Source organism: Aotus nancymaae, unplaced genomic scaffold (genome assembly GCF_030222135.1).
Source record: "Aotus nancymaae isolate 86718 unplaced genomic scaffold, 86718_ANA_hifiasm-v0.15.2.pri h1tg000089l, whole genome shotgun sequence".
Lineage (NCBI taxonomy): Eukaryota > Metazoa > Chordata > Mammalia > Primates > Aotidae > Aotus > Aotus nancymaae.
Genome location: NW_026988504.1, coordinates 19652116 through 19667097, shown reverse-complemented (window position 1 = coordinate 19667097; position 14982 = coordinate 19652116). Strand labels below are relative to the sequence as shown.

The 14982-nt window shown below is 43.7% G+C and overlaps 1 protein-coding gene and 1 long non-coding RNA gene across 3 annotated transcripts in view; one reads left to right on the top strand and one right to left on the bottom strand.

Annotated features, from left to right (window-relative positions):
- Positions 1–14982, bottom strand: part of MARCHF10 (membrane associated ring-CH-type finger 10) — a 101600-nt gene that overhangs the window by 17004 nt on the left and 69614 nt on the right. For both annotated transcript variants that reach the window (XM_064369740.1, XM_064369741.1), the window contains exons 8-9: positions 6208–6374; positions 3747–3856 (exon numbers count right to left, since the gene is read on the bottom strand). In XM_064369740.1, coding sequence (XP_064225810.1) covers positions 3747–3856; positions 6208–6374 — 277 coding nt within the window. The remainder of the gene's footprint in view (positions 1–3746; positions 3857–6207; positions 6375–14982) is intronic.
- Positions 1–14982, top strand: part of LOC135271723 (uncharacterized) — a 58220-nt gene that overhangs the window by 27825 nt on the left and 15413 nt on the right. The window lies entirely within an intron of this gene.

Genomic DNA, 14982 nt, shown 5'->3' with positions numbered 1-14982 from the left:
TTTTTTTTTTGAGACGGAGTTTCGCTTGTTACCCAGGCTGGAGTGCGCGATCTCGGCTCACCGCAACCTCCGCCTCCTGGGTTCAGGCAATTCTCCTGCCTCAGCCTCCTGAGTAGCTGGGACTACAGGCACGCGCCACCATGCCCAGCTAATTTTTTGTATTAGTAGAGACGGGGTTTCACCATGTTGACCAGGATGGTCTCGATCTCTTGACCTCGTGATCCACCCGCCTTGGCCTCCCAAAGTGCTGGGATTACAGGCTTGAGCCACCGCGCCCGGCAAATAATTTTAATAATATAATTTATTAACCTAATATTTCCAAATGATCACTTCCCTATGTAATTTTCACATTCTTCCTTTTGATATTTTACTTTTTTTGGCATTAAGTATTTGCCTGCGAAAAATATTTATTTCTCCTTTGCTCTTGGAGGATAATTTTGCAGGGTACAGAAATCTAGGTTGGTCGGTTTTTTTCTCTTCACACTTTAAATATTTCATTTCTCTCTCTTCTTGCTTGCATGCTTTCTGGGAAGTCGGATATTCTTATCTTTACTCCTGTTTAGAGAGGGTGTTTTTCCCCTCCGGCCTCTTTCAGGAATTTTTTCTTTATCTTTGATTTTTTTCCACCTATTTTAAATGTGATGTCACAGTGGTGGTTTCTTATTTTTTTGTTTTTTGGCATTTATCTTGTTTGGTGTTCTCTGAACTTCCTGGATTTATGATTTAATGTCTGACATTAATTTGGGGGGAAATTCTTAGTCATAGTTGCTTCAAATATTTCTGTGTTCCTTTCTCTCTTTATTATCTTTCTGGGTATTCCCATGATGTGTCTATCACACCTTTTGGATCGTTGTCTCACAAGTTCTTTGATATACTGCTCTGTTTTCTTGTCTTTCCAATCTTTGTTCTCTTTGTCCATTTTGGGCAGTTTCTATTGGGATATCCTCAAGCTCAGAGGTTCTTTCTTCAGCTGTGTCCAGTCTACTAATAAGCCCATCGAAAGCATTCTTCATTTCTGTTACAGTATTATTCATCTCAATCATTTCTTTTTCTTTCTTAGAATTTCCATCCCCCTGAGTGCACTGCCCATCTGTTCTTGAGTGCTGTCTACTTTACTTGTTAGAATTCTTAGTGTATTAATCATAGTGTTTTGGTCTGCTAATTCCAACATCTCTGCCATATCTGAGGTCAGTGAAAAACTGTGCTTTTCACCTTTGAGTATGCCTTATAATTTTTTCTTAGTAGACGGACGTGATGTACTGGGTAAAAGGAACTGCCATAAACGGGTTTTAGCAATGTGGTGGTGAGGTGTGGGGATGGGGAAGCATTCTGGATTCCTTTGAGGCTCCAGGTCCCAGTCTGAGTGAGCCTGTGCTTCTGGACTGTGAACTCCACAGGTGCCTCTCAGTTCCTTTGTCCTCCCCCGCCCACCTTAGGTGGGACAAGATGGAGGGGGCTGGAGTTGGGAGTTTCCCTTCTTCTAGTTAGGTTTGGGGCTCTGATAAAACCTCCAAAGGTTAGGCTCTGGTTAAGTAGTTTCTCCTGAGGGCAAACTTTGTTAGGAAGAACAGAAAGCTCTGGCCTACACCAAAATGATGACTTTCCCCCTCCCGCTGCTGGAAGCATGAAGGAATTTTTCTCTGCTATTCACTGTAGGCACCCGCTTGTACTCCTGGATATAAAACTTACAGAAGTGTGGGGATACCCCTATGAAGGGGTCCCCTGGAGTTTTTGACCCTCAGACTTGTCTACATTGAGCTTCCAGCAGTTCATTAATTACAGCTAGGGTTACTTGTCCAGCACTGGTTTCCACGGAGCTTTCTGCTCAGGAGTCTCTGCTCAGGTAAGCTGTGATTCTCTCTCTTTTTTTCTTTTTTTCTTTTTTTGAGATGGACTCTCACTCTGTTGCCCATGCTGGAGTGTAGTGGTGTGATCTTGGCTCACTGCAACTTCCACCTCCCAGGTTCAAACAATTCTCATGCTTCAGCCTCCTGAGTAGCTGTGATTACAGGCATGTGCTACCACGCCTAGCTAATTTTTGTATTCTTAGTAGGACGGGGTTTTGCTCTGTTGACTAGGCTGGTCTCAAACTCCTGACCTCGAGTGATCTGCCTACCTTGGCCTCCCAAAGTGCTGGGATTAGTGATTCTATCTGCCTGTCTCTCTCGTTTTAGGGGCAGTGATTTGCTCTGTGACTTCACTTCTCTTACGGATCTAAGAAGGGTTGCTGATTTTGCACTTTTTTCAGCTTTTTGTTGTTAAAATGAAGTGACAACTTCAAGCTCTTTACATACTGAATTGGAAAGTGTACTGAGTCTTTGAAACTTGGTGTGTGTGTAAAATTGGGTGATATTTTACCTTTCTTTTTTTGGTACTGTGTCTTTGAAATTTGGTGTGTATGTGACACTTACAGGACATGTTGATTAGAACAGCCACCTGCTTATTAGCCACAAGTGGCTTGTGACTTCCATATTGAACAAAATAGTATTAGGTTGGTGCAAAAGTTATTGTGGATATTACCATTGATAGTGGCAAACCTGCAATTACTTTTGCACCAATTTAATAGTTTTAAATGGAAGACTGTTTGCCTGAGAATTGGGTGATTAACTGTTATCCCAGGCATAAATCACCTTCCCACCTGAGGTTGACTAACTTTTTTTGCAGTATTAGAAATGCAGTCAAAATACCCCAGGAGAGTTAATTCACTAGGTGTTAAAGATCAGCCAGTAGGCATTTAACCTTAGGTAAAGCAGTTCCTTCTCCTTTTTTTTTTTTTTTTTGAGGCGGAGTCTGGCTCTTGTTGCCCAGGCTGGAGTGCAATTTTTTAGCCTGTCTCGGCTCACTGCAACCTCTGCCTCCTGGGTTCAAGCAATTCTCCTGCCTCAGCCTCCCAAGTTGCTGGGATTACAGGCATGCACCACCACACCTGGCTAATTTTGTATTTTTAGTAGAGATGGGGGTTCTCCATGTTGGTCATGTTGGTCTCGAACTCCCGACTTCTGGTGATCCGCCTGACTCGGCCTCCCAAAGTGCTGGAATTACAGGTGTGATAAGTTCCTTCTTATCCCAGAGTTACTTGATATTTAAATTGGGGACCATTTCCTCCAAGACCCTGATAGTTTTTTTCTCTTGTTATTAACTTACTTCTGCAAATGTGGGTGTGGAGCTTGCCAGAATTTTTTGGTATTTCTGGGTGTCCAGTTGCCCACTGAAGCTTCTTACTTTTGTCCCCAACAGCAGGGCGAACTCAACCCAGGACAAACAAGACTTCCAAGTCTTGGCCAGGTGCAGTGGCTCACACCTGTAATCCCTTTGGGAGGTGGAGGCAGGCAGATCACTTGAGGTCAGGAGTTTGAGAACAGGCTGGCCATCATGATGAAACCTCGTCTCTACTAAAAATACAAAAATTAGCCAGGCATAGTGGCGCACACCTGTATTCCCAGTTACTTGGGAGGCTGAGGCAGGAGGATCACTTGAACCTGGGAGGCAGAGGTTGCAGTGGGATCGTGCCACTACACTCCAGCCTGGGCAACTCTGCCTCAAAAAAAAAAAAAAAAAGACTTTTTAACTCTCTAATATTCCAATTTAGTGGCAGGTCTTCTGAAAAAAGTGAGCTAGATGGATACTGTCAGACTCCTGCCAGCAGAGGCCTTCTGCATTCTTTAGATCAGGGAAAGGGAATATCTTCCCACCCAGCCCCTCTAACATACTTTAGCCCGTGGAGGCAGAGTGGGGACATTTCTTACCTGAGATTGCTGGTGCTTCTGGTAGAACTCAGTCATGTTAAAGTCACCCAGGTCAACCAGCAGGCCTTGCTTACACATCTCACAGGTCTTCACGGCACCAAGATCTGCTCCTTAAATTAGGTAAAGAATTATATGGTACATGTAACAGTGGGTCTGTTTGTGTTAGCACTTTGGACAGGTGGTATTTTGAGAGTGAACTTGTGTGTGTTATGAGTTCTGAGCTTCGGTGACCTTCCTTTAAATCCAGCCATCTTCTGTAGAAAATGACCTTGAATCTGAGAGCTGAAAAATTTCTTTGTAGTCATCTATTATGCAAGCTTCATAGAAGTGAAATTCCATGACTTTTAAATAACAGATCTTGCCTTCTATTTAAATATAAACGCGATGGTTCATAAACTTGGAATTGCTGCACAGAGGCTAAGAGTCTGTGACACAGGTGTTTGTAAAAAGAGTGAATATTGGGCTTTTTTTTCTTCTTGTAAACCTAACACGGGTCCAAATAAATAAATTAGTGACAACCAAATAGATGGTAGAAGCTATTCTCTATCAATGGCTTTAAAATCTGCCTTTACTTCTGCCCAGGTAACATTCCCACCTGAGAACAGTGAGGGAGCGAGGGGCCAGGTGTGGGTACTAGTTACACCAGTACCTGGGGCCAGCTCATAAGCCTGAGCTCAGACTCATCTGGGAAAAGAAATATGAGAAGGCCTCCTTTGTTGCTGCTTTTATAAAAACAGGCATTCTAGATCAGCGTTTTTATCCTATTCCCCAACGTAAGAGTGGAAGATTCAGAACTGGGCTGTTATGTCTAAACAAACATTCTGCCAGTCTTCCCCCCGTAGTTGTGGCTTTTGACTAATGATGTACTGGTGTTTATTTTATGCATTGGAAAATAGACGACTTACTAGTTACCTGCATGTAGTTGGTAAAAATAGGGCTTGTGCAGTTTCATGCCCCCATTCTATTTCCCCACTGGGGATATAAAGAAACAGTAAATAATAGAGGCTTTCAACGGGTAAAGATGAACAGTAAGTAATCCCTTATCTGCATTTTGTTTGCTTGATTTTTTTTAGCATCGTTCAGTAATGCTTTAGGCAACCGAATGTCCCGAATGTCTTCTGATCTAATCCTGCTGAACATACCCATACTAGCATTGACATTTATGAGCACAACAGCATTTTCATGACATGTTTCATGGGTAACTTTTTCTGTGTCAGATGTTTAATTGGCCCAAATTTCTAGAAAGATATAGCATTGCATGGCGGAGTCGTTAGCAACCAGACTCCACTCGTTTCTTCGCTCTCTGAAGGACTGAATACTTTGCTCGTTATATGGATATGCATTTAAGGATCTTGATCAGTGGTCTTGTATTTGTTATGCTAGGGAAGTTGTGTAAAACAGGCTCCATGGATGAGACAGTTAGTATGATCACCCCACGTGTTCATTCTGTAATTCGATGGTGTGCTGTCCTTGGTGAGGGGGCGTGGCAACATCTCATGGGGACAGGGTAAATCTCTAAGTCTCCCTGCAGCCTGGAATAGTGACGGCTAAGGAGAAGGATGTGGAAGAGGGGAGAAATAGGATGTAGTTGGTAAAAATAGGGCTTGTGCAGTTTCGTGCCCCCATGAAATTGGCTGTGGGGTAATATGTTTTCTGAGAGGTGTGTCTGAAAGAAGCAGCAGCTGTTTTCTGATCAAGTTGCTCTTTGCACTGATGTTCCATGAATTTTTTTTTTTTTTTTGGGCGGGGATTAAAGTTGATGTTATTCCTAAAGCCATGCTTTAAAGAAACCTGTTCTCTGCCCGGAAAACTACAGCTGACCTACCGATGTGGTTATATTTGGGTTATAACCTGCTCAGGGAGTTGAGAAGGGGCTGTACACCCAATTATAAGATGTTAGGGAGCTGACAAAATCAGCACATGGAAATCTCTTTATCTAATATGGTTGTTGAAAATCAGATGGGCGCTCTTATCCCTATTGCTAAAAGGCAGTTTTGTTTAGTTTCTTAGGCGACGCCCATTTCCTGCCCCCAAATAAAAGGAAGTAGCCTGCGTGTGCTGGGGATCTCGTGTGAGGGACCTTCTGAAATATTTTGCTGGGTGTCTGCTAGCTGGGTGGCTACTGTGTGTTTGCTGAGCTTCCCCTACTGACCCACTTCTTCTCTTTCCTTCCTTCTATGAGTTGATCTTAGCATCTCTGCTCAGGCCTTGAGCAGGAGTAGAATTCAATAGCATTTGTTTCCAGGATTTTTCTCTCAGAAAAGCAAAACAAAACAAAAACCTCCCTACCATAGTTTAAAGACAGCTTTTATGAGCAAGAATCCGGAGCTCAACCACGTGTCCCCGAGTCACTGTTCTGCGGAGGAGAGTGAGCTGATGACAAGGCTCCGAGGCCCACACCGGGGTGTCTCGTGTTAATTACATGTCGCGGCACGTTCGCCGCACTTCCTTCCCCACCTACCTGATGTTATTTTCACTTTCAGCCACTTTTTCAGGCACTCTTGATGAACAAACTGCAGGCTTCCCACACAGCCACAAGGCTCCAGGAGGGGGTTGGTCGGGGAACCCCCGGCTATCTGACAGATGCGACACAAGTCTCCCTCCTCCTCGGAGTCTTCCTCCACGAGACTAAATGGAAAACAAGCCACTGTGACCATAGGAGGCTACATGTTTGCAGTTTCTACAAATACCAGTTCCCAGGGCATTGACAGGGAAAGAAGAGGGCTCCTGGCACTCACCCACTGCGCCCTCTGGCCCTACTGAGATGGTTTTTCATAATAGAGGCACAAATTCTCTTTTTGTTATTGTTGAAACAGAGTCTCACTCTGTTGCTCAGGCTGGAGTGCAGTGGCACAATCTTGGCTCACTGCAGCCTCAACCTCTTTAGGCTCAGGTGATCCTCCCACTTCAGCCTCCCAAGTAGCTGCAATTACAGGCGCATGCCACCACGCCTGGCCATTTTAAAACTTATTTTGTAGAGATGGAGTCTCACTATGTTGCCAAGGCGGGTCTTGAACTTCTGGGCTCAAGCAATCCACCTGCCTTGGCCTCCCAAAGTGCTGGGATTACAGATGTGAGCCTCTGCACCCCGCTGGCACAAATTCTTATGACAAGCTTTTTTGCAATTGTCGATACGTGTGAGCTGACCTGGAGAACCAGCACTGCCACCGTAAATCAAGAGGTGAAGGGAAATGGCTATGGAGTCATTTCCAAACTGTGGTCAAGGCCAGGAGCCCCTCTCCCTGCCATAGGAAGTTGGTGGGGTGGCATACTGGTGAGTGAATAGGATTCGTGGTCGGGGGCCTGGGTTTGAGGCCAGCCTCTGAAACTTTTAAGTTGTGTGACTTTGGATAAGTTTCTTAATCTTCCCAATACCCTGTTCCCTCATCTATACAATGAGGGTCGTGGTGATAACTCCACCTTCACCTGCTTCCCAGCGTTGTGGGCAGGCTGGCTACACGTGATGATGAGAAACCTGTTCTGCAAACTGTCAAGTGCGTCTAGTGTCTAGCAAAGTGTTGCACGCAGCGTTCACTCAATAGATGTTGGTTTAGGTGAATGATGAACCAATAAACCTGGACACAAGCTCCCGAATTACACCACTCATGCCCACTGATGATGTCAGCATTCCAGAATGTAAGCTGCTGGAATCTGATGAGAGAAGAACTAATGAAAATGTAAGTAAAGATATTTGTGTCTAATAAATGGTGAGTGAAGAATAGCTGGTCAGGGTTCATGCTGGGAGGTTTTAAGAAGCCTAAGGCTGTTTTCTTTTCCCTGGAGTCCTCACGGGACTAGGGGCTGTCTGGTCAAGAAAAGGAAACTGGTTAGAGATGAAAATCAAAAAGAGGAAGAAATAGACATTGCTCCGGATGTAGAAATATATGCTCAGTTTCTTGAGAGACTTTTTCCCCATGAAAGGGCAGCTCAGTGTAAAGGAGCAGAATTATAGTTTTCCATTATAGACATTCTGAATAACTTAGACATTTTCAACATTTAGACTTTAATACATTTCAATATAGTTTCCATGTTTTCACAAGTAATCTGGAAGAACAAGCGTACATGGGAGTGAGTGCTCCAACTGGTGAAGATACACTAGAGGGAGATCTTGCAAGTTTGAGAAGGTAGGCGGAAAAGTGGCAGAAGATTTTGTTGTTCTTGCTGTATTTGTTTTGAGAGTGCAGTGGTGCGATCTCAGCTCACTGCAACCTCCGCCTCTCGGGTTCAAGCAATTCTCCTGCCTTAGCCTCCTGAGTAGCTGGGATTACAGGCATGCACCACCATGCCAGGCTAATTTTTGTATTTTTAGTAGAGATGGGGTTTCATAACTTGGGCAGCTTGGTCTCGAACTCCTGACCTCAGGTGATCCACCCGCCTCGGTCTCTCAAAGTGTTGGGATTACAGGTGTGAGCTATGGCGCCCAGCCTAGAAGATTTTTAATTTAGGCAAGTACAAGGGATTGTATTTGGAAACAAGTGCTCTAAATCAGTGGCTTCCAATAGAAAATAAATGACCATCAGGTTCACCGGTGAGGGTTTCAGAAACAGATTCTTGAGCTCCACCCTTAGAGGTTTTGGTTCAGTACCTGGGGCCCAGGAACCTGCATGTTAAGGTGGCCATGCAGGTCTGAAGATCACTGCTCTCAACAGGAGGACCAAGGGCTCTTTGGCGAACTTGTTATGGTTGATAAATATCTTGCTCTTTTTTTTTTTTTTTTTTTTTTTGAGACATAGTTTCGCTCTTTTTACCCAGGCTGGAGTGCAATGGCGCGATCTCGGCTCACCGCAACCTCTGCCTCCTGGGTTCAGGCATTTCTCCTGCCTCAGCCTCCCGAGTAGCTGGGATTACAGGCAAGCGCCACCATGCCCAGCTAATTTTTTGTATTTTTAGTAGAGACGGGGTTTCACCATGTTGACCAGGATGGTCTCGATCTCTTGACCTCGTGATCCACCCGCCTCGGCCTCCCAAAGTGCTGGGATTACAGGCTTGAGCCACCGCGCCCGGCCTAAATATCTTGCTCTTAACTTAAGGTCCTGCATCTTCTCAAAGGTATTAGCGGGGATCCACTGACTACCTTACTTTGTAAAAAAAAAAACTTTTAAACAAAAGTGAAGAGACAGAAAAGCACAGAAAAGGAAAATTAAGCATAAAATCATTACCCCAAAGTAACTGCTTGTTAATAGTTGGGTCTGGCTGGGCACAGTGGCTCACACCTGTAATCCTAGCACTTGGGAAGCCGAGGCAGGAGGATCACTTGCGCTCAGGAGTTCAAGACCAGCCTGGGCAACACAGGGAGACCTTGTCTCAAAAAAAGAAAAGAAAAAATATATATAGTTTGGTGTACTAGCCTCTGGTATTACTTCTGTGTACATACTGTTTTATAGAATTGAGACTGCTTTTAGGATTAGCTCAAGATAGCAGGCTAAGCTCTCTCATCAGTCTCCTTTCCCACACAAATCGCTTAAAAAGACAAAAAAAGAGAAAGATAATTATATAGAATGAATCCACAATAGTGCGGGAAAACAAGCAGGCCGGAAATAATGAGGAATTCCTGGAAAGTCGATGAAGATATGATGTTGACGAGAGGAAAGAAAATGACAACCCAAGGCATTTCCACAGAAGCATAGAGAAGGGAAGGGCAGACCCCGGGAAATTCCAGGCTTGGGCTGCACCAACGCAGGGGACGGGGCAATTAGGAAGGTTACGAGCTCAAGAACTGCTTCAATAGGAGGGGACCAGCTGCAGCCCCTTTCAGATACCATGTGAAGCAGGCAGCAAGTGGCACAGTGCCTCTCCCAGGGGAACATTCTGTCATCGCATTCCAAAGAAAGGGAGCTCTCCATAAAGGTTCAAGTTTTTTGATTAGTTAGACTCAGATCTCAGTCTATCTATCGCCCAGTGGCGATCATAGCTCACTGCAACCTCCAGCTCCTGTGCTCAATTGATCCTCCCACCTCCGCCTCCCAAGTAACTGTGACCACAGGTGCACACCACCATGCCCGGCTAATTTCAGTTTTTTTTTCTTCCTAGAAACAGGGACTCTGATGTTGCCAGGGCTGGTTTCAAACTTCTGGCCTCAAGCAATCCTGCCTCAGCCTCCCAAAGTGCTGGGGCTACAGGGAGTGAGCCACTGCACCTGGCCACAGGTCAAAGTTTTTTAAAATGTTCATGAATGACATTCAATGAAACAAAACCTCCCATTCAGGAAAGTGGATCTCAGAGGAGACGAAGCACACAATTGCCGGGGACAGCGTGCTGGCCACCTCTCTCTCTAAACCACCCATTCCTTCCTTCACAAAACAACTGGGGGCCACCTGTGACATGTGGAAGCCACCAGCATGAATGAGAGGGGGCAAGGAAAACAAGTCAGCTGACTCCAGAGGAAATGAATTGTTTAACAAAGGGAGGAGGTAATTCTCAGGAGGCTTCGGAGGCTATTGGCAGCTGCTATGTAAAAGGAACAACCAGAGATAAGGAGGATTTCTGGGGCTTTAAAAAAATGTGATTAACAAAATAAAAAATTCCAGGTGTCACAATATTAATAGACATAATTCAGGCTAAAAGTCTAACGCTAGATATTGATCGATCCACCAAGAAGAGATCAGCCATGAGCTTTAATGCACTAAATAAAAGCAAAATTCTTGTACATGCGAAGGAGAATGGGCAAACCCAGATCACAGTGGGGGATTTTAATCTCAGAAACTGACAAACTCAATGGAAAAGAATAAAGTATGAAGTTTTTTTTGGTTTTTTTTTTTTTTTTTTTTTGAGACAGGGTCTCACTCTGTTGACCTGGCTGGAGTGCAGTGGCAAGATCTTGGCTCACTGCAGCCTCTGCTGCCTCCTGGGCTCAGGCAATCCTCCCACCTTAGCCTCTCAAGTAGCTGGGTCCAGAGGCACAAGCCACCACCCCTGGCTAATTTTTTATTTTTTGTAGAGACAGGGTTTTGTCATGTTGCCCAGGTTGGTCTTGAATTCCTCAGCTCAAGAGATCTGCCCGCTTTGGCCTCTCAAAGTGCTGGGATTATAGGTATGAGCCACCATGCCTGGCCTGAAGGATTTTAACATATGTATTTTATATATGTATGCATATATACATAGAGAGAAGAGAGAACGTGCAACCTTTGCTAATGCCATAGCATATTTATAAATATTTATAACATTGAGTATGTATTAGGGCACAAAAATATACAGGTCATATTTCTGAGATCACAATGTAATTAAATTAGGATGGGCAATAAAAAATTTTGAAAGGGTAACAAAGAAAAAAATATATATGTATGTATATGTATATATATACTTAAAGACAGGGTCTTGCTTTGTCACCCAGGCTGGAGTGCAGTGATCACAGCTCACTGTAGACTTGACCTTCTGGGCTCAAGGGATCCTCCTGCCTCAGCCTCTGGAGTAGCTGGGGCCACAGACAACCATCATTACACCCAGAGAATATGGTTTTTTTTTGTTTGTTTTTTTTTTTGTAGAGACAGGGTCTTGCCACATTGTCCAGGCTGGTCTTGAACTCCTGGCCACAAGTGATCCTTCCACTTTGGCCTCTCAAAGCACTGGGGTTAATGGCATGAGCCATCATGCCCAGCCCTCAAATATTTTTTAAAAACCATAAATCAACAATAAATGTGTATAATTGATGCAGTATTTCAGGCAGATTAATGGATCAGAAGTGAAAGTCTGAAAACAGACCGATAAGGATAGTTTTCAAATTTTCAAAGAAAGCATTTCAAATTAGTAAGGAAAGGATAGAATGATTGTGGAGTAGTAACGAGATAAACATTTTTTGAAAAGACCTGGGCCAGGCGTGGTAGCATACACATGTAATCCCAGCATTTTGGGAGGCTGAGGAGGGCAGATCACGAGATCAGGAGATGGAGACCATCTTGGCTAACATGGTGAAACCCATCTCTACTAAAAATACAAAAAATTAGCTGGGTGTGGTGGTGCACATCTGTAGTCCCAGCTACTTGGGAGGCTGAAGCAGGAGAATCGCTTGAACCGGGAAGGCAGAGATTGCGGTGAGCTGAAATTGTGCCGCTGCACTCCAGCCTGGTGACAGAGAGAGACTCCCTCTCCAAAAAAAAAAAGAAGAAGAAATGAAGGAAACTGCCAGAATCATAGAGCTAATAGTTGGTAGAATCAGGAATGAAATCTAGAACCACAAGATAGCAAAGCTCATGTTTCTAACCACTATGATATATAAAAGGAGAATATAACAATACTAGATAAAGATAACTATGGATGCTTGAGTGAGGACTGGAGTTTCTAACATGGCACCAAATGCGAAAGCAATATGGGAAAATACTGACAGATTTGATTGTAAGTAATGTTAAAATTCCACTACATCAAAAACATCATATGCATAAAATGTAAAGTAAATAAAATGGGAAAAGTAAAAAAGTATCTGTAAAATATTTGACAAAGAATTACTTTTTTTTTTTTTTTTTTTGAGACGGAGTTTCGCTCTTGATACCCAGGCTGGAGTGCAATGGCGCGATCTCGGCTCACCGCAATCTCCGCCTCCTGGGTTCAGGCAATTCTCCTGCCTCAGCCTCCTGAGTAGCTGGGATTACAGGCACGCGCCACCATGCCCAGCTAATTTTTTGTATTTTTAGTAGAGACGGGGTTTCACCATGTTGACCAGGATGGTCTCGATCTCTTGACCTCGTGATCCACCCGCCTCGGCCTCCCAAAGTGCTGGGATTACAGGCTTGAGCCACCGCGCCCGGCCACTTTTTTTTTTTTTTTGAGATGGAGTCTCATTCTGTTGCCCAAGTTGGAGTCTAGTAGGGCCATTTTAGCTCACTGCAACCTCCGCCTCCTGGGTTCGAGAGATTCTCCCACTTCAGCCTCCCAGGTAGCTGTGACTACAGGTGTGTGCCACCACGCCCGGCTAATTTTTGTATTTTTAGTAGAGACAGGGTTTCACCATGGTGGCCAGGCTGGTCTCAAACTCATGACCTCAAGTGATTCACTCACCTCAGCCTCCCAAAGTGCTGGCATTACAGGAGTGAGTCACTGTGCCCAGCCAAGAATTACTATTGACAAACATTAAAAAGTATAGAAATTCCTGGAACTGGAAAGGGTGTGGAGAAAGAGAACCCTCATAAAGTGGTGATGAGATTACTAACATGTAAAACTTTCCTGAAGCACAGTTTGACAATATACATTAAGAACCTTAAGACTCTGCGTTCCTTTCATCAGCAGTTACACATTTAGGAAGTTTTTCTAAGTAATTAGTTATGAATGTGCTCAAAAAGGAGACTGATCAAATCATAACAGACATATTTAATATAAGCAGTCTTCAAAAATATTGACGTAACTGTAAGATGAGAAAGAATTAAAAAGTATAGGGTTTAGAAAGAAAGAAATCAAACTATTAATATTTTTCACAGTTGAAATGATTTTGTATTTTGGCAAAAATACAGAGAAATATATAGTCAGTTGGATTTCTACATCTTAGCAACAAAGAGTTAAAATTAGACTTTAAAATATTGTTTCAGTAGCAAACGACAACACACACAAGAACCAAGGGATAAATTAAACAAAGAACTTCTATGAAGAAAATCACAACACTATACTGAAAGGCATTAAAGATGACACAGACAAAAGGAGAGCATGCCATGTTTATCAAAGAAAAAGTCAGTATCACAAAGATGTCAGTTCTCCCAGAATATTCTGTAGATTAAATGCGATTCCAATAAAAATCCCAAGTGGATTCTTAAGTATACAGTCAAGGACTCTTTAAAAGCAGTAGGGAAGGAGGCTTACGTCATCACATATCAAAACTTACGAAAGCTGCAGGCATTAAGACAGAATGGTATTAGATTAGCAGAAGACAGCTAAAGACCAGTGGAACAGAACAGAGAGCCCTGAACTGAGGCCTGTCGAGGCATGTTCTGAAGGAGACACGCTGTGCAGATCAATAGGGAAATATCCCAAACGATTGGATATTTCATATTCATAAGGGGGAAAAATAAATCTTACTTCACATCACGTATTAAGAACCACCTTCACATTTAAGTCCAAATCCATTTCACATCAAGTCCTAATATAAAACTAGAGATTTTACAAGAAAATAGGAAGAACAACTAATGATATCAAGTTAACAGAAGGATTTCTTAAGCAAGACAACAAGATACAAATTGCAATCCAAAAAGAAGATGTGGCCAGGCACGGTGGCTCGTGCCTATAATCCCAGCACTTTGGGAGGCCGAGGCAGGCTGATCACTTGAGGCAGGAGTTTGAGACCAACGTGGCCAACGTGGTGAAATCCCGTCTCCACTAAAAATACAAAAATTAGGCCAGGCGTGGTGGCTCACGCCTGTAATCCCAGCACTTTGGGAGGCCGAGGCGGGTGGATCACGAGGTCAAGAGATCGAGACCATCCTGGTCAACATGGTGAAACCCCGTCTCTACTAAAGATACAAAAAATTAGCTGAGCATGGTGGCGCGTGCCTGTAATCCCAGCTACTCAGGAGGCTGAGGCAGGAGAATTGTCTGAACCCAGGAGGCGGAGGTTGCGGTGAGCCAAGATCGCGCCATTGCACTCCAGCCTGGGTAACAAGAGTGAAACTCCGTCTCAAAAAAAAAAAAAAAATACAAAAATTAGCTGGGTATGGCGGTGCATGCCTGTAATCCCAGCTATTTAGGAGGCTGAGGCAGGAGAATTGCTTGAACCCTGAAGGTGGAGGTTACAGTGAGCTGAGATTGTGCCACTGCACTCCAGCCTGGGCAATATAGCGAGACTCAGTCTCAAAAAAAAAAAAAAAAAAAAAGATGGACACATTTGACTATGTTAAAATTAAGAATTTGTTTTCATTAAAAGACATCATAAAGAAAAAGACGGCTGGGAGTGGCGGCTCACGCCTGTAATCCCAGCACTTTGGGAGGCTAAGGTGGGTGGATCACAAGACCAAGAGATTGAGACCATCCTGGCCAATATAGTGAAACCCCGTCTCTACTAAAATATAAAAATTAGCTGGGTGTGGTGGTGCGTGTCTGTAGTCCCGGCTACTCGGGAGGCTGAGGCAGGAGAATTGCTTGAACCCAGGAGGCAGAGGTTGCAGTGAGCTGAGATGGCACCACTGCACTCCAGTCTGGCGCCTGGCGACAGAGCGAGACTCTGTCTGAAAAAAAAGAAAAAGAAAAAGACAAACTACAAATTAGGAAAAGAGATTTCCAACATATAACTGTCAAAAGATTAAATTAATAGGCCAAAGATATA